The 21,968-nt window shown below is 50.2% G+C and overlaps 1 protein-coding gene across 1 annotated transcript; it reads right to left on the bottom strand.

The window, feature by feature from the left end:
- Nucleotides 1-1,567: 1,567 nt before the first annotated feature.
- LOC134345874 (serine protease HTRA2, mitochondrial-like) lies at nt 1,568-21,076 on the bottom strand. Its single transcript, XM_063047188.1, has 8 exons — nt 20,560-21,076; nt 18,290-18,494; nt 17,201-17,395; nt 12,965-12,997; nt 12,364-12,472; nt 8,511-8,577; nt 4,054-4,149; nt 1,568-2,101 (listed from the first exon to the last, which is right to left on the bottom strand). The coding sequence occupies exons 1-8, from the start codon at nt 21,006-21,008 to the stop codon at nt 1,936-1,938; spliced, it is 1,320 nt and encodes a 439-aa protein (XP_062903258.1). The 5' UTR covers nt 21,009-21,076; the 3' UTR covers nt 1,568-1,935.
- Nucleotides 21,077-21,968: the final 892 nt, after the last annotated feature.

Genomic DNA, 21,968 nt, shown 5'->3' with positions numbered 1-21,968 from the left:
TGTTCCCCGGCTCCCGGAGCGACCCCACTCCCTGCTTCGTATCCAGGGGTGGACTCACCCCTGGGCGGGAAGCCAATATTAGGTTATTTCACCCAGGGTGACACATACAGAATGTTGGAGGAACTCAGCAGGTCGGCAGCATCTACGGAGAATAATAAACAGTTGATGACTTCCAGCCCGAAACTTCGCCTGTTTATCCGTTTCGTTAGGTGCTGTCCAGCACTTTTGTGTAGTTTAGAAATAGAGCATAGTGACATTCTCTTCCAGCCCGATTTGATGGGAAATACCACAAAAATTAGTGGATAGGGCCCAGTCCATCATGGGTAAATCCCGCCTCACCATTCAGCACATCTACACCGAGAGTAGGTGCAGGAAAGCAGCCTCCGTCATTAAGGACACCCACCGTACAGACCATACTCTCTTCTCACTGCTGCCAACAGGCTCTGGAACCAAAGCGGATAGTTCATTTACCCCATCATTTAACCGTTCCCGCAACCATTGTGTTAATTATTTCATCTGGTACGCGAGGCCCTGCAAGGGAGCCACACTCGTCTTTTCCCTCCCGTCCTCCCGCGCTCCCCCATCGCCCTCCCTCCTGTCTCCATCATCCAAGCTCGGTCGAGACCCAGCTTCTCGCATTCCGTGCACTGTTTCACCATACCTCCAGTCTGCCGCACCCCCACCTTTCCCCACTGGCTCCAGGGACACTCCACCACCCGGGGGACAAAAGTTAGTGCCTACCGATACGGCCCAGTCCATCACGGTTAACCCCCCCCCCATCACAACATCCATCATTAGGGACCCCCAGCATCCAGGCTATGCTCTCGTCTCGCTGCTGCCATCAGGAGGCAGATACAGGCGCCTCAGGACTCTCACCACCAGGTCCAGGAACAGTTATCCTGGCTCCTGAACCAGAGGCGATAACTTCGCTCGCTCCATCACTGAACAACCTGCTCATCATCTCATGTTCTCAATACTTGTTGATTATTTATTTATTATTATTTTGTATTTACACAGTTTGTTGTCTTTTGTACACTGGTTGTTTGTCTGTCCTGTTGGGAGCGGTCTTTCATTGATTCCATTGTGTTTCTTGTGTATGCCCACGAGGAAACGAATCTCAGGGTTGTGCGTGGTGACGTGATTGTACTTTAATAATAAATTCACTTTGAACTTTGAATTCACAGGTTAAAGTGCTGCTCTTTATTTCTGCCATCAGTAAGCATGACAAAAACTCACACAGGCTCTGGCCCCACCACTGGGCCACGTCTTCTCCCCTCGCCGAGCTGAGGCTGTCACACACGATTTTGCAGCCACACCCACAGGATACCATCACACCCACCCTCTCCGCCAAACACTGACGCCCTCCACGTACTTCCCAGAAACTCCAACCTGGCCCCTGCCTCATTCCTCCCCCCCCCAGTGGTGAACACTCTGGTTCCTACACTGACCCACACCAGTCGTTGACTGTACAGAGACCCCTCTCGCTCCCTCCAGCCCAACCTCCAACTCTGCTCTCCCTCCCCAGTCACCCCACCTTCCCCCATAGACTCTGGGCTGCAGACACACCCCCCCTCGCTCCTTCCTCGACTATCCCTAACCCTTTCTGTGATCTCTCTGACACTGACCTCCCCCCCCTTGGTCTGACCTGCAACCTCTTTGCCTGGCACCCAACCCCTGTATGACCAAGCCTTTCCTTGACCCCTGTCTGACCTACAACCTGCCCCTTGACCCCTGTCTGACCTACAACCCTCCCCTTGACCCCTGTCTGACCTCCAACCCTCCCCTTGACCCCTCTGCCTGGGCCCTGATCTCCCACTTGCCCCAAACTGTGACCTCGATCTGGGTCAGGGTGTTGACACTGAGCACCCGGCCTCCCCAGTGTCTGGCGTTCCCAGGCGGGCAGGGAGGGTGGAGAGTGGGACCTGACCCCTGCCCTCACTCGGTGGTCTCGGGTACGATGTTGATCATGAGCTCCTCTGAGCCCCTGCGGACCACCACGGTGAGGGAGCTCTCCCGGTGAACCGCCCGGTACACGTCCTCCGACGACTTCACCTGCTGCCCGTTAATCTCCAGGATGATGTCGCCCGGCCTCATTCCCGCACTGTACCGAGACAGGAAAGAGGTCAACAGTGGGGTCAAGGGGCAGCAGGGAGAGGAGGCGGGGCTCAGGGGTCATCAGCAAAGGGTGGAGAGAGGGGGCGAAGGGAGAAGCACACAGGGAGGGGCCAGACATCATGCAGGGATACCAATTGCTGGACTTGCCTGGATTAGAGGACACGTATCGTAACGAGAGGTTGGACAAACTGGAGTTGTTTCCTCCAGAACGGTGGAACGGTTAGGTCTTATCAAGGTTTAAAAGATTATGAGAGACACAGATAGAGTGGACAGACAATATCATTTTCCCAGGGTTGAAATGTCTAATACCGGAAGGCATGCATTGAAGATGTGAGGGGGCCATTTCGACGGAGATGTGAGAGGCAAGTTTTTTTTAAATGGGTGCCTGGAATGCACTGTCTGCGGTAGGTGGTGGAGGCAAATACAATAGAGATGTTTAAGAGGTGCTTAGATATCGGCCCAGGAAATGATGAAGGGCACTTGTTTCCCTGTTGTTCTGTTGCTTGTTGTGTTCTGCGTGGTTCTCCCAAGCATTATGGGAACACTATATTGGCAACAGGATGTGTGGCAACACTTGTGGGCTGCCCCCAGCACAACCTCAAGTGTGCTGGTGTTAATGCAAACGACGCATCTCACTGTTTCGATGTACACGTGATAAATAAACCTGAATCTGAATGTGCAGAGAGTGGAGAGACGTGGACATTGTGTAGACAGAGAGGATTCGTTAGTTGGGGAATGGAGAGACGTGGACATTCTGTAGACAGACAGGATTCGCTCAGTTTGGGAATGGAGAGACGTGGACATTGTGTAGACAGAAAGGATTTGTTAGTTGGAGAATGGAGGGATATGGACATTGTGTAGACAGAGAGGATTTGTTCAGTTTGGGAATGGAAAGATATGGACATTCTGTGGACAGACAGGATTCGCTCAGTTTGGGAATGGAGAGACGTGGACATTGTGTAGACAGAAAGGATTTGTTAGTTGGAGAATGGAGGGATATGGACATTGTGTAGACAGAAAGGATTTGCTTACTTGGGCACTTAATTACTTGTTTCATTAGCTTGCCATAATTTCGTGGACCAAAAGGTGTGTTCCAGTGACAGGCTGGAAGACTACATCTTCCTGCTCTCACTCAACCTGTGAAATCTGCCCTGGGGCCTCTCTGCTTTCTCCTCACACACACTGAAAGATGGACCCTTGATCTCAGAGTCTGCCTCGTCATGGCTCTTGTACTGTCTGCACGGCACTCTCTTTGTAACCGTAGCACTTTATTCTGCATTCTGGTTTCAGTTTTACTAATGCAATGGAATGATTTTCCTGATGTCTGGTGCCCTGGTACATGTGTTGGCAGAAACCACTTCCCAATCGCACCCAGTTATCTGTCATTAACCCAGCTCCTGATGTGCCCCGTGAGTATCGGGGACCCAGCACTGATCCCCACTGTGTCATCCTGAGGAAAAAATACATTTTATCCTTTCACTTGATTAGTCAGGGCATCGGAGGTTACAGGGAGAAGGCAGGAGAATGGGGTTGAAAGGATAAGAAGCCTGCTCTGATGGGATGGTGGAACTGACTTGATGGGACGAATGGCCTGATTCTGCCCCTGTGTCTGTATTCTTTCCCTCAGCCTCCGTCCTGCAGTTTCAGTCCAACCCCGTGCACCATCCCATTCACAACCACCCTGAGTCGTGCTCGACAGCTCTTCTGTGGAATTCCCTCAAAGGTCTTTGGAAAACATATATCGTCATTCCCCCCCCCCCCACCCGGGTCCACATGGAGAGGGTGATATGGGGAGAGGGCAGAGCATGGGAGAGCGAGAGGGTAAAAGGAGGGAAATGGGAATGGGAGGGGAAGATCCCCAGTGGACGGGATGATCGGGTGATGCCACCCCACACCCACCCACCAGTCTGGTCCCTGCCCATTCTCGCCCGCACTCACAGGTTGGCCGGAGAGCCGATGATGACCTTGTGGATCAGGACACCATAGGAAACGTTCGGGAATCTGGGATCCCGCTGCTTCAGCTCACCGAGGATCCTGGGAACAGAGAGGTAGAGAGTGAGAGGGGTAGAGGGAGGGGGGTAGAGAGGGAGGGGAAGGGGGAGAGGCCGAGGGAAATGGGGTCTGTGGGGCAGGAGGGGGATTGCAGATGGAGGGTGGGAGTGGAAATTTGGTGAATCGGGGTGTGGTTTATAGAGGGGGGAGGAGAGGAAAGGGTTTTCGAAGGTCAGAGAGGGAGGAGGTGGGCCAAGGAGAGGAGGGAAGGGTAGGTAGGGGGAAGAGAGTAGGAAGCTTGTGGGAAGCTTCCAGCAGAAGTGGTAGAGGCAGGTTCGATATTGTCATTTAAAGTAAAATTGGATAGCTTTAATGGACAGGAAAGGAATGGAGGGTTATGGGCTGAATGCAGGTCGGTGGGACTAGGTGAGAGTAAGCGTTCGGCATGGACTAGAAAGGCTGAGATGGCCTGTTTCCGTGTTGTAATTGTTATATGGTTATATGGAAGAGGGAAAAAATAAAATCCAAGGTGTCGGTATTTCAGTGAAATAAAGGAAATTACAATGGCTTGAGAGGGGAACTGGCCGAATTTGACTGGAAAGGGACATTTGCAGGAAGGACAGCAGAGCAGCAATGGCTGGAGTTTCTGCGAAAAATGAGGGAAGTTCAAGACAGCTATATTCCAAATAAGAAATTTTCAAAAGAGAAGAAGGACACTACCATGGCTGACAAGTGAAGTCAGAGCCAAAGTGAAAGCAAAAGAGAGGGCATACAAGGAAGCCAGAACTAGTGGGAAGACAGAGGATTGGGAAGCTTTTAAAAACTTGCAGAAGAAAACTGAGAAGGTCTTTAGGAACGAAAAGATGAATTATGAAAGGAAGATGGCGACTAATATCAAAGAAGATACTAAAAGCTTTTTTAAGTATATAAAGGGTAAAAGAGAGTCGAGGTTAGATATAGGACCAATAGAAAATGACGCTGGAGCTATTGTAATGAGAGATGCAGAGATGGCAGAGGATCTGAATGTGTATCTTGAATCAGTCTTCACAGTGGAAGATGTCTGCAGAATAGAAACATAGAAACATAGAAAATAGGTGCAGGAGTAGGCCATTCGGCCCTTCGAACCTGCACCGCCATTTATTATGATCATGGCTGATCATCCAACTCAGAACCCAGCCTTCCCTCCATACCCCCTGACCCCCGTAGCCACAAGGGCCATATCTAACTCCCTTTTAAACATAGCTAATGAACTGGCCTCAACAGTTTGCTGTGGCAGAGAATTCCACAGATTCACCACTCTCTGTGTGAAGAAGTTTTTCCTAATCTCGGTCCTAAAAGGCTTCCCCTCTATCCTCAAACTGTGACCCCTCGTTCTGGACCTCCCCAACATCGGGAACAATCTTCCCGCATCTAGCCTGTCCAATCCCTTTAGGATCTTATACGTTTCAATCAGATCCCCCCTCAATCTTCTAAATTCCAACGAGTACAAGCCCAGTTCATCCAGTCTTTCTTCATATGAAAGACCTGCCATCCCAGGAATCAATCTGGTAAGAATACCGGTCATTCAAGAGTGTCAGGGAAGTGAAGTTTGTGCAGTGAAAATTACGACTGAGAAGGTGCTCAGGAAGCTTAATGTTCTGAGGGTGGATAAATCTCCTGGACCTGATGGAATGTACCCTCGGGTTCTGAAGGAAGTAGCTGGAGAGATTGTGGAGGCATTAACGATGCACTTTCAAGAATCGATAGATTCTGGCATTATACCAGATGACTGGAAAATTGCAAATGTTACTCCGCTATTTAAGAAGGGTGGGAGGCAGCAGAAAGGAAACTATTGACCTGTTAGCCTGACATCAGTGGTTGGGATGTTGTTGGAATTGATGGTTGGGGATGAGATTACAGAGTACCTGGAAGCACATGACAAGATAGGCCAAAGCCAGCATGGTTTCCTGAAGGAAAAATCCTGACTGACAAACTTACTGCACTGCTTTGAGGAAATTTCAAGCAGAGTAGACAAAGGAGATGCAGTAGTTGTGGTGTACTTGGATTTTCAGAAGGCCTTTGACAAGGTGCCACACGAGGCTGCTTAGCAAGATAAGAGCTCATGGAATTACAGGGAAGTTACTAGCATGGGTGGAGCATTGGCTGATCAGCAGAAAACAGAGAGTGGGAATAAAGGGATCCTATTCTGGCTGGCTGCCAGTTACCAGTGGAGTTCCACAGGGGTCAGTGTTGAGACCGCTGCTTTTTACAAAGTATGTCAATGATTTGGACTATGGGATTAATGGATTTGTGGCTAAATTTGCCCATGATACAAAGATAGGTGGAGGAGTGGGTAGTGTTGAGGAAACAGAGATCCTGCAGAGAGACTTAGATAGTTTAGGGGAATGGGCAAAGAAGTAGCAAATGAAATACAACGTTGGAAAGCGTATGATCATGCACTTTGGTGGAAGAAATAAACAGGCAGACTATTATTTAGATGGGGAGGGAATACAAAATGCAGAGATGCAAAGGGACTTGCGAGTCCTTGTGCAGGATACACTAAAGGTGAATCTCCAGGTTGAGTCGGTTGTGAAGAAGGCGAATGCAATGTTGGCATTCATTTCTAGAGGTATAGAATATAAGAGCAGGGATGTGATGTTGAGGCTCTATAAGGCGCTGGTGAGACCACACTTGGAGTATTGTATGCAGTTTTGGGCTCTTATTTTAGAAAGGATATACTGATATTGGAGAGGGTTCAGAAAAGATTCACGAGAATGATTCCAGGAATGAAAGGGTTACCGTATAAGGAACGTCTGGCAGCTCTTGGGCTGTATTCCCTCAAGTTCAGGAGAATGGGGTGGGGGGGGGAGAAAAAGAGTGGGGATCTCATAGAAACATTCTGAATGTTGAAAGGCCTGAACGGATTAGATATGCCAAAATTATTTCCTATGGTAGGGGATTCTAGGACAAGAGGGTACGACTTCAGGATTGAAGGATGTCCATTTAGAACTGAGATGTGGAGAAATTACGTTTGTACTTTAGTCTGAGTAAATCTACTAAATTACTAAATCTGTGGAATTTGTTGCCATGAGCGGCTGTGGAGGCCAAGTCATTGGGGGTATTTAATGCAGAGGTAGACAGGTTCTTGATTAGCCAGGGCATCAGAGGGTATGGGGCGAAAGCAGGGGAGTTGGGATGACTGGAAGAATTGGATCAGCCCATGATTGAATGGCGGAGCAGACTCGATGGGCTGAATAGAAACATAGAAACATAGAAAATAGGTGCAGGAGTAGGCCATTCGGCCCTTCGAGCCTGCACCGCCATTTATTATGATCATGGCTGATCATCCAACTCAGAACCCAGCCTTCCCTCCATACCCCCTGACCCCTGTAGCCACAAGGGCCATATCTAACTTCCTTTTAAACATAGCTAATGAACTGGCCTCAACAGTTTGCTGTGGCAGAGAATTCCACAGATTCACCACTCTCTGTGTGAAGAAGTTTTTCCTAACCTCGGTCCTAAAAGGCTTCCCCTCTATCCTCAAACTGTGACCCCTCGTTCTAGACCTCCCCAACATCGGGAACAATCTTCCTGCATCTAGCCTGTCCAATCCCTTTAGGATCTTATACGTTTCAATCAGATCCCCCCTCAATCTTCTAAATTCCAACGAGTACAAGCCCAGTTCATCCAGTCTTTCTTCATATGAAAGACCTGCCATCCCAGGAATCAATCTGGTGAACCTTCTTTGTACTCCCTCTATGGCAAAGATGTCTTTCCTCAGATTAGGGGACCAAAACTGCACACAATACTCCAGGTGTGGTCTCACCAAGGCCTTGTACAACTGCAGTAGTACCTCCCTGCTCCTGTACTCGAATCCTCTCGAATGGCCTACTTCTGCTCCCTTATCTTATAGTCTTAAGCGAGGGAGGGGGTGTGCGACAAATAAGGCGGTGCAGCGCTGGGCAGGTAAACCAAGAGGGTGCAGATAGCCTCTGGGGTGTAGACCCTCACGCGTCCACCCACAGCGGGTGGTGGGGTGCAGGGTTGCGTGTGGGTGTTCTGGGGTTGAGCAGGTGGAGTGGAGGAGTGTTCGGTGTATGTGCAAGGTTCTGAGGGAGGAGGGGAGGGGGTGTGTGGGAAGTGCTGGAAGCTGTAAACGCTGGGGGCGGCCGAGGTTGTGGGGATGAGTTGGGCTGGGCTGCAGCTCCAGTCCCCACTGGTGACCCTCCCCTTCAATCTACACCCACAGCTCCCAACACCCGCCCCCAGCTGCCCATTCCCTCTACTCCACATCTCACACCATCTCTCCCCACACACATCCCTGAATCAACATCCCCAAACCCGTACAAACCCCCTCCGCCCCCGTCCTCCCCTTCCCCTCCTACCACCACCCTGACATCCTACTCCCCCCCAACCACACTCACTGGGGGTTGAGGGTCAGCATCATGACCCCGATGTAACGGCGCTTCGTGTCTGACTGGAACCACGACCCTGAATAACACAGAAACACAGACTTAGAAGCTGGAGTCTGCAGAATTCCAGCCAGCAGCAAACCCCAGCCTGGAACACCCCCCCTACACACACACGGACTGGATCACAGCCTGGAACATCCCCACACACAGATTGGATCACAGCCTGGAACATCCCCACACACAGACTGGATCACAGCCTGGAACATCCCCACACACAGACTGGATCACAGCCTGGAACATCCCCACACACAGACTAGATCACAGCCTGGAACATCCCACACACACAGACTAGATCACAGCCTGGAACATCCCCACACACAGACTGGATCACAGCCTGGAACATCCCCCCACACAGTGGATCACAGCCTGGAACATCCCCCCACCCACACACACGGACTAGATCACAGCCTAGAACATCCCACACACAGACTGGATCACAGCCTGGAACATCCCACACACACAGAGTGGATCACAGCCTAGAACATCCCACACACACAGACTGGATCACAGCCTGGAACATCCCACACACAGACTGGATCACAGCCTGGAACATCCCCCACACACAGACTGGATCACAGCCTGGAACATCCCCCACACAGATTGGATCACAGCCTGGAACATCCCAGACACAGTGGATCACAGCCTGGAACATCCTGCACACAGACTGGATCACAGCCTGGAACATCCCACACTCAGTCTGGATCACAGCCTGGAACATCCCCCACACACAGACTGGATCACAGCCTGGAACATCCCCCACACAGATTGGATCACAGCCTGGAACATCCCACACACAGACTGGATCACAGCCTGGAACATCCCTACACACAGACTGGATCACAGCCTGGAACATCCCACATACAGAGTAGATCACAGCCTGGAACATCCCCACACACAGACTGGATCACAGCCTGGAACATCCCCCCACCCACAGATTGGATCACAGCCTGTGATCAGAGTCACTCCCAGTTCCACACCGACCCCCACCAGCCTCTCCATCCTCTTGGGGACAAACAGCCCAAGGGAGTGACGTAGAGAAAACACACACTCTTCACAGAGACGGGCTGAACAAAACGTGCAGAGGAGATTTACCCGGAAGCCGCCTGGATTAGAGAGCATGTCTTAGTGGGTTAGGTTTAGCAAGCGAGGGCTTTTCTCTCTGGAGTGAAGGAGAATGAGAGGCGACTTGAAAGAGGTGTACATGATGATAAGAGGCAAAGATTGAGTGGACAGCCAGAGACATTTTCCAGAGCGAAGTGGCTATTACAAGGGAGTATAATTTTAATATATAGGGGGGACGTCAGAGGCATGTGTTTTTTTAAACACGGAGAGTGGTGGGTGTGTGGAACTCGCTGTCAGGGGTGCCGGTAGAGGCAGATACATTAGGGACATTTAAGACACTCTTGGAAAGCACAGGGATGATAGAAAAATGGAGGGTTATGCAGAAGGGAAGGGTTAGATTGATCTTGGAGTAGAGTAAAAGGTCGGCACAACATTGTGGGCCGAAGGGCCTGCGCTCTCTGTTCAATGAGATGCGAGAGAAGACGTGTGTTTTTCCGTCCCAGAGCGCTGGATGCCTGGAACGTATTGCCCAGAGGCAGATACGATGGTGACGTTCAAGAGGCACTAGAATGTGCAGGGAACGAGAAATACAGGCAAGATGGGGGTAGTGTAAATGAGCACCTTGCTAGCAGGCACATGCTGGGCTGAATGGCCTGATCCTGTGCAGAGGGGCTGGAGAGGGCAGAGGACCAGTCCCTCCCCCCTCCCAATCATATCCAGTGCGCGGAATGGACTCTGGATGCAGAGTCCAGTGGGAGGGACATGCTCTGCATCCAGTAGGTTGTAGAGCACTGGATCTATAAGACCATAAGACCACAAGACATTTGGCCCATCGAGTCTGCTCCGCCATTCAATCATGTCTGATCCTTTTTTTTCTATCTCCCCCTCAACCCCAGTTCCCGGCCTTCTCCCTGTAACATTTGATGCCATGTCTGCCTTAAATACACCCAACGACTTGGCCTCCACAGCTGCATGTGGCAACAAATTCCACAGATTCACCACCCTTTGGCTAAAGAAATTTCTCTGCATCTGTTTTGAATGGACGGCTCTCTATCCCGAGGCTGTGCCCTCTTGTCCTAGACTCTCCCATCATGGGAAACATCCTTTCCACATCTACTTTGTCTAGGCCTTTCAACATTCAAAAGGATTCAATGAGATCTCCCCTCACCCTTCTGAATTCCAGTGAGTACAGACCCAGAGCCATCGTACATTCTTCGTATGATAACCCTTTCATTCCTGGAATCATCCTTGTGAACCTCCTTTGGACCCTCTCCAATGCCAGCACATCTTTTCCAAGATGAGGAGCCCAAAACTGTTCACAATACTCAAGGTGAAGCCTCACCAGTGCCTTATAAAGCCTCAGCATCACATCCCTGCTCTTGTACTCTAGACCTCTTGAAATGAATGCTAACATGGAATTTACCTTCCTCACCACTGACTCAACCTGCAAGTTAACCTTCAGGGTGTTCTGCACAAGGACTCCTAAGTCCCTCTGCATCTCAGATTCCTGGATTTTCTCCCCGTTTAGAAAATAGTCTGCACATTTATTTCTACTACTAAAGTGCATGACCATGCATTTTCCAACATTGTACTTCATTTGCCACTTTCTTGCCCATTCTCCTAATCTTTCTAAGTCCTTCTGCATCCTACCTGTTTCCTCAACACTACCTGCCCCTCCACCAATCTTCATAACATATGCAAACTTGGCAACAAAGCCACCTATTCAATCATCTAAATCATTTATATACAGCATAAAAAGAAGTGGTCCCAACACCGACCCCTGCAGAACACCAGTAGTCACTGGCAGCCAACCAGGAAAGGATCCTTTTATTCCCACTCGCTGCCTCCTACCAATCAGCCAATGCTCTAACCATGTTAGTAACTTTCCTGTAATACCATGGACTCTTAACTTGGTAAGCAGCCTCATGTGTGGCAGCTTGTCAAAGGCTTTCTGGTTGTCCAAATATACAACATCAACTGCATCCCCTTTATCTATCCTACTTGTAATCTCCTCAAAGAATTCCAACAGGTTCATCAGCAAGATTTTCCCTTAAGGAAACCATGCTGACTTTGTCCTATCTTGTCCTGTGTCACCAAGTACTCCATCACCTCATCCTTAACAATTGACTCCAACATCCTCCCAACCACTGAGGTCAGGCTAACTGGTCTATAATTTCTTTTCTGCTGCCTTCCTCCCTTCTTAAAGAGTGGAGTAACATTTGGAATTTTCCAGCCCTCTGGCACCATGCCAGAGTCCAATGATTGATGAAAGATAATTTCTAATGCTACTACAATCTCTAACGCTAGCTCTTTTAGAACCCTAGGGTGCAGCTCCTCTGGTCTGGGTGACTTACGTCTTTCAGCTTTTTGAGCACACTCTCTCTTGTAACAGTAACTGCACCCTCCAGCCATGATTCAGCGATGGCCACAACATCAGACCTGGCAACCCGTAATACTGCAACAAGATCATCCACCTTATTTCTCATACTACGTGCATTTCGATACAACACCTTGAGGACCGTATTTGCTGTCCTTTCCGATTCTCTGTATCCCCAATGACCTAGGGGTGGACGGTATCCACCCAATGGGTTGGGCCCAGTGGACCGGATCCAGAGCCCAGTGGGTGGAGGGACACTCTATTCAATCAGTAGGATCTAGGGCCCAGTGGACTGGATCCAGAGCCCAGTGGCAGGAAGCGCTGACACTGGATCCAGGGGCGGAGGGGTTGGCCGCGAGGACTCACTTTTCTTCTGCTGCGTCTCCACCAGGAACTGTCGGACACGATCTGAAGGAATAGCGAACGAGATTCCTGACGTCACCTTCATGGTGTTGATTCCGATCACTTCCCCGTCCTGTTGGGAGAGGAGAAGTGAGGGAAGGGTAGTGGGAGTGACGGGAAGGAAGGGGTTTGGGAGGAAGGAGATGGTGGGGGAGGGAGAGAGTGTGACGGAGAGTACGGGAGAGGGAAGGGTGAAGGAAGGAAGCCAGAGCGAGGGGAGAGGATGTAGGGAAGGGAGTGAGGGAAAGGGAGTGGTTTGAGGGAAGGGGTAGGAAGGAAACAGTGGGAGCCGTGATGGACGAGACTGGCTGGGACACGCCCTGTTCTAGAAAGGACACATGGCTCCCACTGACCACAGTGGTGACAGAGATGCTGCCCAGGCTGCACAGAGAAAACCCCCTAGCCACCCTCGGAACTGCAGCCCTGCCCAAGACCTCAGCAGAGGTCTCCCCACCATTAGGGGCCAAGACACTGAACCAGGAGACACTACCGGGTACCTTGGTCCCTACCGGGTCCACCCAGGGACAGAGAAAGGGGCAAAATCAGACAGGTAAACACAGCTTACCAAGTTCACCAGCGGTCCGCCAGAGTTTCCGAACTACCAAAGGAGAGAGAGAGAGAGAGAGAGAGAGAGAGAAAAACAGGGTGAGATCATATAACCATAAGGTACAGGCAGAATTAGACCATTTTTCTATCATTCCATCATTCTATCAAGGCGGTTTTATTATCTATCTCAACCCCATCCTAACTTCTGCCCATAACCTTTGGTGCCCTGACTAATCAAGAACCTATCAAACTCTGCCTTAAATATACCCAATGACCCGGCCTCCACAGCCATCTGTGGCAATGAATTCCACAGATTCACCACCCTCTGGCTTAAGAAATTCCTCCTCATCTCTGCTCTAAATGGACACCCTTCTATTCTGAGGCTGTGCCCTCAGGACTCTCCCAATATAGGAAACATCCTCCCCACATCCACTCTGTCCAGGCCTTGCAATATTCAATAGCTTTCAATGAGATTCCCCTCTCACCTTTCTCAACTTCAGTAAGTACAGACCCAGAGCCATCAAACATTCCTTACACGTTAACTCTTTCATTCCCAGAATCATTTTCATGAACCTCCTTTGGACCCTCTCCAATACCAACACATCTTTTCTTAAATGGGCCCAAAACTGCTCACAATACTCACTTCCACAGAAACAAGGTAAGTTCCCATGGTATTATACGGAAAATACTAGCATGGATAGAAGTTTGACTGACTGTCAGGAAGCAAAGAGTGGGAATAAAGAGAGACTTTTCTGCTTGGCTGTCAATAACTAGTTTTGATTTGCAGGGGTTGGTGTTGGGACATCTTTTCACGTAATATGTCATTGATTTGTCGTAATATGTCATTGATGACAGAATTGACGGTTTTGTGGCCCAGTTTGCGAACAATACAAAGATTGGTGGAGGGGCAGGTAGTGTGGAGGAAGTAAGGAGTCTGCAGAATGGATTGCAAGAATGGGCAAAGAAGGAGCAGGTGGAATATAGTGTAGGGAAGTGTATGGACATGCACTTTGGTAGAAGGAATAAAGTGTGAGGGGATCCTGGAGTGCCCCTATTAACTGTTTGAAGAGAGAGAGAGAGAGAGAGTTATTTATCACCGATGGTTTGTTTTGAAAAGAGGGAGAGAGAGACAAAGATTAATGGTTGGACTGTCACGTTAGGGCACGGGAGGTAACTTTGGATTTCTACTTTGGAGACAGCACCGAGCAGCTCAAAAGTTGCTATGGTGACCGAAAGCACATTATTGATGTTACTTTCAAGGACAGCTCTGCTTGCTCGCATTTCTTTACAGACAAAGGAAGGAGGGACTCTTTGAATGACAGGTGATGCTCAGCACGGTGAGATAAATAGGAGGCCAGATGATACAGACCTCAGACACATGATCGGGACAATGAATGAGCATTGTTGTGCCCGCAGAGAAAGTGGGTTTTGGAGGATCGATCAGGCCGATCGATCCAATCGCTCTTGCAGTGAAGGAGAAGGGGTTGACTGGTGGGGAGTTGTCTATGTGTCCACCCTCGCCTGCGGGATAGCTCCACCACAGGAAACCGGTCCCCCTGGTTAAACTCACAGTTGGTGACTTGGGAAGGATTTTGGAGGACGAGGAGAAGATTGACGGCGTCAGCTCACCTGAAGACTCAAATCTCTCTCTCTCTCCATCGCTACTCAACTAAATACCATGAACTGAACTCAACATCGTAAGACTGTATCTTTTTACCCCTAGACTTAAAGAAGCTTGGTTTTTCGTACATATATTTCCCAATGACTGATATACTTACTTTTATACAATCATTGCTAACCTGTTTGATTTATCTTCACCTAGATTACTGTATTGTGTAGTTATTAATAAATATTATTAGTTTATAGCAATACTAGACTCCAAAGTGTTTTCCATCTCTGCTGGTTCTTTATTCCCGTCACGGGGTTCATGACAAAAGGCACAGACTATTTTGTAAATAGGGAGAAAATTTAAAAAAAACTGAGGTACAAAGGGACTTGGGAGTCCTTGTGTAGGATTCCCTAAAGGTTAACTTGCTGGTTGAGTCGGTAGTGAGGAAAGCAAATGCGATGTTCGCATTCATCTCAACAGAACTAGAATATAAAAGCAAGGATATAATGCCGAGATTTTATAAGGCACAAGCCAGACTGCACAAACCTGTGAACAGTTTTGGGCCCCTGATCTAAGAGATGTGCTGTCATTGGAGATGGTGCAGAGGAGGTTCACGAGAATGATTCGGGGACTGAATCAGTTAGCGTACGAGGAGCATTTAATGGCTCTGGGTCTGTACTCATTGGAGTTTAGAAGAATGAGGGAGGGATCTCATTGAAACCTATCGAATGTTGAAAGACCTGGATAGAGTGGATGCGAAGAGGATATTTCCTATGGTGGGGGAGTCTAGGACCAGAGGACACAGCATCCGGGCGGGGGTCTGGAGGTTGGAGACGTGATGCCTGCAAGTCTGGGGCACTGGGGGTGACCTGTCCTGAGGCTGGAGGCCTGCCTGTGTGGTAGTGTGTCCGTAGGTGGGGACGGGGTTGTTATGCTGTTGTTTGTCTGTGTTGCTCTGCCAAGCATTGTGGGTATGCTGTGTTGTTACGGGAATGTGTGGACTGCCCCCAGCACTTCCTTGGTTTTGCTGGTTTAAAGCAAACACATTTCACCGCATGCTTTGACATACACGTGATAAATGAATCCAAATCGGAATAAATCTGAATCTGAAATGGATTCTTGATCTCATATCCACTTTATTTATCTATTTATTGAGATACAGTGCAGAATAGGCCCTTACGGCCCTTTGAGCTGCACTGCCCAGCAACACCTGATTTAACTCTGGCCTAATTTACAACTGTGGGAGGAAACCAGGGCACCCAGAGGAAACCCACGCGGTCACAGGGAAAATGTACAAACTCCTTACAGACAGTGCTGGGAGTTTTGATCTTGTACCTTATTGTCTACCTGCAATGCATATGCGTGTGTGTGTGTGTGTGTGTGTATATATATCATGAAGGATCCCACCCACCCTGCTCACGGACTGTCGGTCCCACTCCCATCAGGGTGGAGGCTACGTAGCATTTCTACCAGGACCACCAGACTCTAAAACAGTGACTTTCCCCAGCAGTAAAGCTGATCAACACCTCCACCCAGTAACCCACCCCTCCACACCCCCAACCACCACTAAGTTACTTTATCATTTCCCGTCAGACACTCCTGTGCCTAGCGTCATTTTATGAACAGACAATCAATCTATGTACATAAGCTACCTTACGTAATTATATTTATTGTGTTGTTTTGTGCCCTGGAGTAACAATTATTTCATTCTCCTTTACATGTTTATACTGGGAATGAAATTAAATAACCTTGGATCTCATTCTGCATTCTGTGATTTGTTACGAACCCACAGGTTTAATTTACTGTGGACTGTTACTTTAAGAGCACCTAAACGAGGCGGGACTATGATGCTGTTCACTGACTGACTTGCAGCTGGTTTAACTTTAAAACAGGGACACAAACTGCGATGGTTTGAAACTCTTTTAAGCCCAAAAGATTGGGTTAAATTTCGGCATACGGTGCACAACGAATGTGGGGCTGTCACCTCCTATAATCCAAAGGAGTGGATTTTTCAGGATATCCTGTGGAGACCACTTACGTGTTAACCCTTGCCTGGGTATGTTGTGTGGTAATCACTTGAAGACAATATCCCTGTGATAGATCACTTTTGCTGATAATTCATATGTGGATTTGGAACGACACGATGGACAAGATCTACAGCGATTGTTATCTCGTTTTACCATTGTGAAATCTGTGGAATACTTTTGTTTACTCGTGGAATTCGACGTAACCACCTTTTCTCTACGTTTCACCCTGGATTACAAATATCTCTCTCCTATCATTCATTCCGTGGATGCACTGAACGTTCCTACTTTACCATCTCAAGACTCTAAGCTTTGTTTCTCCAAGCTTAACTTAGTTTGGGAGCTATATTTACACACCTACATACACATAACACTGTTAACATTTGTTTGTCCTGGTTAAGTTACAATATCATAAGTAGATACTAATAAAGATAATGGTTTTAACATTAAAACCCGACTCAGTGTGAAATCTCTTGCTGCTGGTTTGTTTCTAAAATGTTACAGTTTGTAACAGATTGTTCTACCTCGACGCACTGTGGACTACCTGATCTGTATGAACAGTATTTCACTGTATCTTGAGTACAAGTGACAATAAAAAACCAATTCCAATTCCAGTACTCACATCAATGGAGGCATCTGTCTGGATATATTCCATGTCCGAGTGTCCCATCCCCAGTTCCCGGCTCCCCCTCTGTACGGAGCTGACGATTCCAGAGGTGATGGTGTTCTGCAGAGCGAAGGGACTGCCCATGGCAACCACGAACTCTCCGTGTCGGATCTCCGAGGACGTTCCCAGTGCCAGCGTGGGCAGTGGCTCCTGATGAAGAGGGGTATGCCCGAGGGTCACGTGGCAGCCAGAAATCCACACACACCTGCCTAATACGTGGACACCAACCCACCCCAAAATAAAACTTGTACACGAACCCACCGCAAAACATGTTCATTAACCCACCCCAAAATAAAACCCGCACAAATGAAATGGAGTTTAATTCACAGACAACAAAATGGAAGAGATTGTGCAGATGCTGGAAATCTGGGGCAACATGCACAAAATGCTGGAGGAACTCAGCTGCAGGGCAGGCAGTATATGGAAATGAATACACAGTCAACATTTAGGGCCAAGACCCTTCTTCACGATCAGAAAGAAAGGGCGAATAAAAGAGTGGGGGAAGGGGAAGGAGGATAGCTAAAAGGTGATTGGTGAAGCCAGGTTGGTGGGAAAGAAAACGGGCTTGAGAAGAAGGAATCTGATAGGAGGGAAAGTGGACCATAGAGAAAGGGAAGGAGCAGGGACACCTGAGGAATTGAGGGGGAGGGATTTTTTTTACCGGAGGAGAAATCAATATTGATGCTATTAGGTTGGAGGCTACCCAGACAAAGGTGTTCTTCCTCCACCCTGAGGGCGGCCCCATCTTGGCACGAGAGGAGGCTGTGGACTGACATGACGGAATGGGAATGGGAATTAAAATGTTTGGCCACCAGGAAGTTCCACTTTTGACGGGTGGAGCAGAGATACTCCACAACGCAGTCCACCAATTCACAATGGGACTCACCAGTGTAGAGGAGTCCGCATCGGGAGCACTGGGCACAATAGACGACCCCAGCAGATTTGTAGGCAAAGTGTTGCCTCACCTGGAAGAACCACCACACCACCCCCGCAGAAACCCAACCCGTGTCCGCCTTGTCTTACCCCACCCGGCCCAGCACCCACCCGGGGGTTGATTTTGATAGTAGCAATGTCGGCCAGCTGGTCCACAGCGTGAACGGTGGCTTCGTACGCCTCTCCATTGGCTAGCTTCACCCGCACCCTCCGCTTGTTGGCCACCACGTGGGCGTTGGTGACGATCAGACCGTCCTGGGACACGGCAAAGCCCGAACCATTGGAGATTGGCATCTCCCTGCCGCTGAAGGGGTGCCTGGAGACAGAGTGCAGTCATTGGGGGTAGGTCTCTGGGACAGGACACTTACCCATCTGTCCCACCCATCTTACCCATCTGTATCCCACTATCCCACCACAGTCACAGAGTGCTACAGTACAGCAACAGGGACTAATCTGTTCTTCTGCCTACTGCCATCAACTTGAACCCGGACCATAGCCTCCATACCCCTCCCATCCATGTACCTATTCAAATTTCTCTTATGAGAATGATCCTGGAATGAAAAGGCTAACATATGAGGAGTGTTTGATGGCTCTGGGCCTGTACTTGCTGGAGTTCAGAAGAATGAGGGGGATTCTCATTGAAACCTATCGAAAATTGGAAGGCCTTGATGGAATGTATGTGGGGAGGATGTGAGAGTCTAGGACCAGAGCGCACAGCCTCAGAATAGAGGGATGTTCATTTAGAACACAGATGAGGATGAAATTCTTTAGCCAGAGGGTGGCGAATCTTTGCAATTCACTGCCAAGGATAGTTGTGGAGGACAGATCACTGGGAACATTTAAAGCGGAGGTTGATAGGTTGTTGATTATTCAGGGTGTCACAGGTTACAGGGTGAAGGCAGGAGAATGGGTTTGAGAGGAATAATAAATCAGCCAGGATGGAATAGCAGAGCAGACCTAATGGGTCAAGTGGGTTAATTCTGATCCTATGTCTGATTCAACTTTATTGTCATTGTGCTGAGTACAGATACAAAGCCAATGAAATGCATTTAGCATCTGACTAGAAATGCAAAGAATAGTGTTATTTACAAAATAACTGCGAATTAAAGAAGTGCTACAGCACACAAATATAAAAGTATTGAGACAGTACAATACGGATGCAATACTGCTTAGTGCTGTGATGTGAGGTTCATCAGGGTCACAGCCTCAGGGAAGAAGCTCTTCCTGTGCCTGCTGGTGCAGGAGTGGAGGCTCCTGTAGCACCTACCGGATGAGAGGAGAGTAAAAAGTCCATGGTTAGGGTGAGATGCATCCCTGATAATGCTTTCCGCCCTATGGTCTAAGTGTTGCAATCAAACCCACATCCACCGCTTCTGCCGGCAGCTCATTCCACACTCTCAACACCCTGAGTGAAGAGGTTCCCTTAAATATCTCACTTTTAACTCTTAACTTATGACATCATGCTAGTCTCACTCAACCTCAGTGGAAAAAGGTTGCATGTATTTACGCTAGTTCTACCCCTCATAATTTTGTATACCTCTGTCAAATCTCCCTTCATTCTTCTTTACTCAGAGAATAAAGTCTGAACCTGTTCAACCTGCATCCAAAAGGTGCAAATCTGTACGCTGAACATAAATAATCCCCACCCCAAGGATTCATGACCCCTGGAGTTAAAAACCTGCTCTCTTTCCTCTCAGCCCTGAGCACTGTCCCTGTTTTCCTGAGACTGTGTCCTGTGCCTACAAGCTCTTGAGTGTGAGGTAGAGATTCTACAGAAGCTGGAAAACTCGGCATGTCAGGCAGCATCTATAAGGGAAATGAACAGGCAACATTTCAGGCTGAGACCCTTCGTTACAACTGGTAGATCGCATCATGAACAAGAGTACATAGGTTTATGGTACTCCAGCACAGCGGTGAAGGGACAAGAGTTGGGCAAGGTCTCCATCCCATTAAAAACCCAGAGCATTAGAAACACCAACAGAAGCTCCAAAGACCTCATTCCTAGGAGAGGAAGGACACACTAATGAAGATGGGTTTGTGTAGATGAGAAAACAGTTCACTATTGATAAGGTGGGCCGAATAGCCTGTTTCTGTACTGTGCATCTTCACTACTCCCGAAACCAAGGCATCTGCACTCAGAAGCTAGCCCGTCAAATCACTCAGTAAGATCACCTCCCACTCAAACCCCACAGTTTGTCATCCTCAACCCCCTCGTCATCGTGGGACAGACCCCAGCCCAGCGAATTCCCTTCCCTCCCCCTCATTCCCCCCTTGTCACTCATCCCACTTCCATGTTTCTCCCTCCACCCTCCCTCCTTTTCTCCGTATCCGTCAGATCCCTATCACCCCTCTACCACCCCCCCACCCACACAGTGTTTTACCTCCCCAGGATTTCGATGTAAACCACCGCCGGACCCGTTTTCTCCACCACGTCGGCGATGAAGTTGAACCTGAACCGGGGGCTGTCAGGGGGAACGGGCCGGGCGGCGTTGACAGTGGGGAGGAGGAGGGCGGAGAGGCCGAGACTGTGGTCTGGCCCCGGATTTAGCTTCCCCTGCTCCCGGCCCCGGAGGAACAGCAACCCCGCAGCCGCCGCCACGCCTAAGCCGAGACCCAACGCACAGGCCCCGGCGCCGGGACCGGTCCCCGTCTCCTTCCCCCGGGATCCACCGGAGCCGCCCAGGATCTGGATCCCGGACCGGGAGCTCAGGACTCGGAGACCGGACTCCCCACCAGATCGGGAGCCCAGGACCCGGAGCGCGGACGCCCCACCAGACCGGCAGCCCAGGACCCGGAGCCTCCAGAGGCCACGGGAGATGGGCGCCGCCATTGTGAACAACGAGAAGCTTTATTGACAACGAGAATTTTGCAGTGGGGGGGGAGAGAGGAATGAGGGAGGGAAGGGGAAAAGGGGAGGGGAAAGAGGGGGCTGAGGGAAGGAGGGAGGAGGGAGAAGGAGGGGGGAAGGGGAGAAGGAGGGGGGAAGGGGAGGAGGAGGGGGGAAGAGGGAGGAGGAGGGAGGGGGAAGAGGGAGGAAGAGGGAGGAAGAGGGGGAAGAGGGAGGAAGAGGGAGGAGGAGGGGGGAAGAGGGAGGAGGAGGGAGGGGGGAAGAGGGAGGAGGAGGGAGGGGGGAAGAGGGAGGAGGAGGGAGGGGGGAAGAGGGAGGAGGAGGGAGGGGGGAAGAGGGAGGAGGAGGGAGGGGGGAAGAGGGAGGAGGAGGGAGGGGGGAAGAGGGAGGGGGAAGAGGGAGGAAGAGGGGGAAGAGGGAGGAAGAGGGGGAAGAGGGAGGAGGAGGGAGGAGGAGGGGGGAAGAGGGAGGAGGAGGGAGGGGGAAGAGGGAGGGGGAGGGGGAAGAGGGAGGGGGAGGGGGAAGGGGGAGGCGAGGGAAGGGGGAGGGGAAGGGGGAGGGGGAGGGGGAGGCGAGGGAAGGGGGAGGGGGAGGGGGAGGGGGAGGGGGAGGCGAGGGAAGGGGGAGGGGGAGGCGGAGGAGGAGGCGAGGGAAGGGGAGGGGGAAGGGGAGGGGGAAGGGGGGGGAAGGGGGAAGGGGGGGGGAAGGGGGAAGGGGGGGAAGGGGAGGGGGGAAGGGGAGGGGGGAAGGGGGGAAGGGGGAAGGGGGAAGGGGGGAGGGGGAAGGGGGAAGGGGGAGGGGGAAGGGGGAAGGGGGGAAGGGGGGAGGGGAGGGGGAGGGGGGAAGGGGAGGGGGAGGGGGGAAGGGGGAAGGGGAGGGGGGAAGGGGGGAAGGGGAGGGAGGGGAAGGGGGAGGGGGAGGGGAAAGGGGAAGGGGAGGCGA

The sequence above is a fragment of the Mobula hypostoma genome, chromosome 4 (assembly GCF_963921235.1).
Source record: "Mobula hypostoma chromosome 4, sMobHyp1.1, whole genome shotgun sequence".
Lineage (NCBI taxonomy): Eukaryota > Metazoa > Chordata > Chondrichthyes > Myliobatiformes > Myliobatidae > Mobula > Mobula hypostoma.
Note: the sequence above shows the minus strand (reverse complement) of the source record. Positions and strands in the feature narration are given on the sequence as shown.

Excerpts from the sequence above, each read along its gene's own strand:
- LOC134345874 (XM_063047188.1), bottom strand. The coding sequence starts at position 21,008 with ATGGCGGCGCCCATCTCCCGTGGCCTCTGGAGGCTCCGGGTCCTGGGC. Across the intron at positions 18,495-20,559 it reads TACATCGAAATCCTGGGGAG|GCACCCCTTCAGCGGCAGGG; the intron begins GTAAAACACTGT and ends CTCTGTCTCCAG. Across the intron at positions 12,473-12,964 it reads GCGGACCGCTGGTGAACTTG|GACGGGGAAGTGATCGGAAT; the intron begins GTAAGCTGTGTT and ends CTCTCCCAACAG.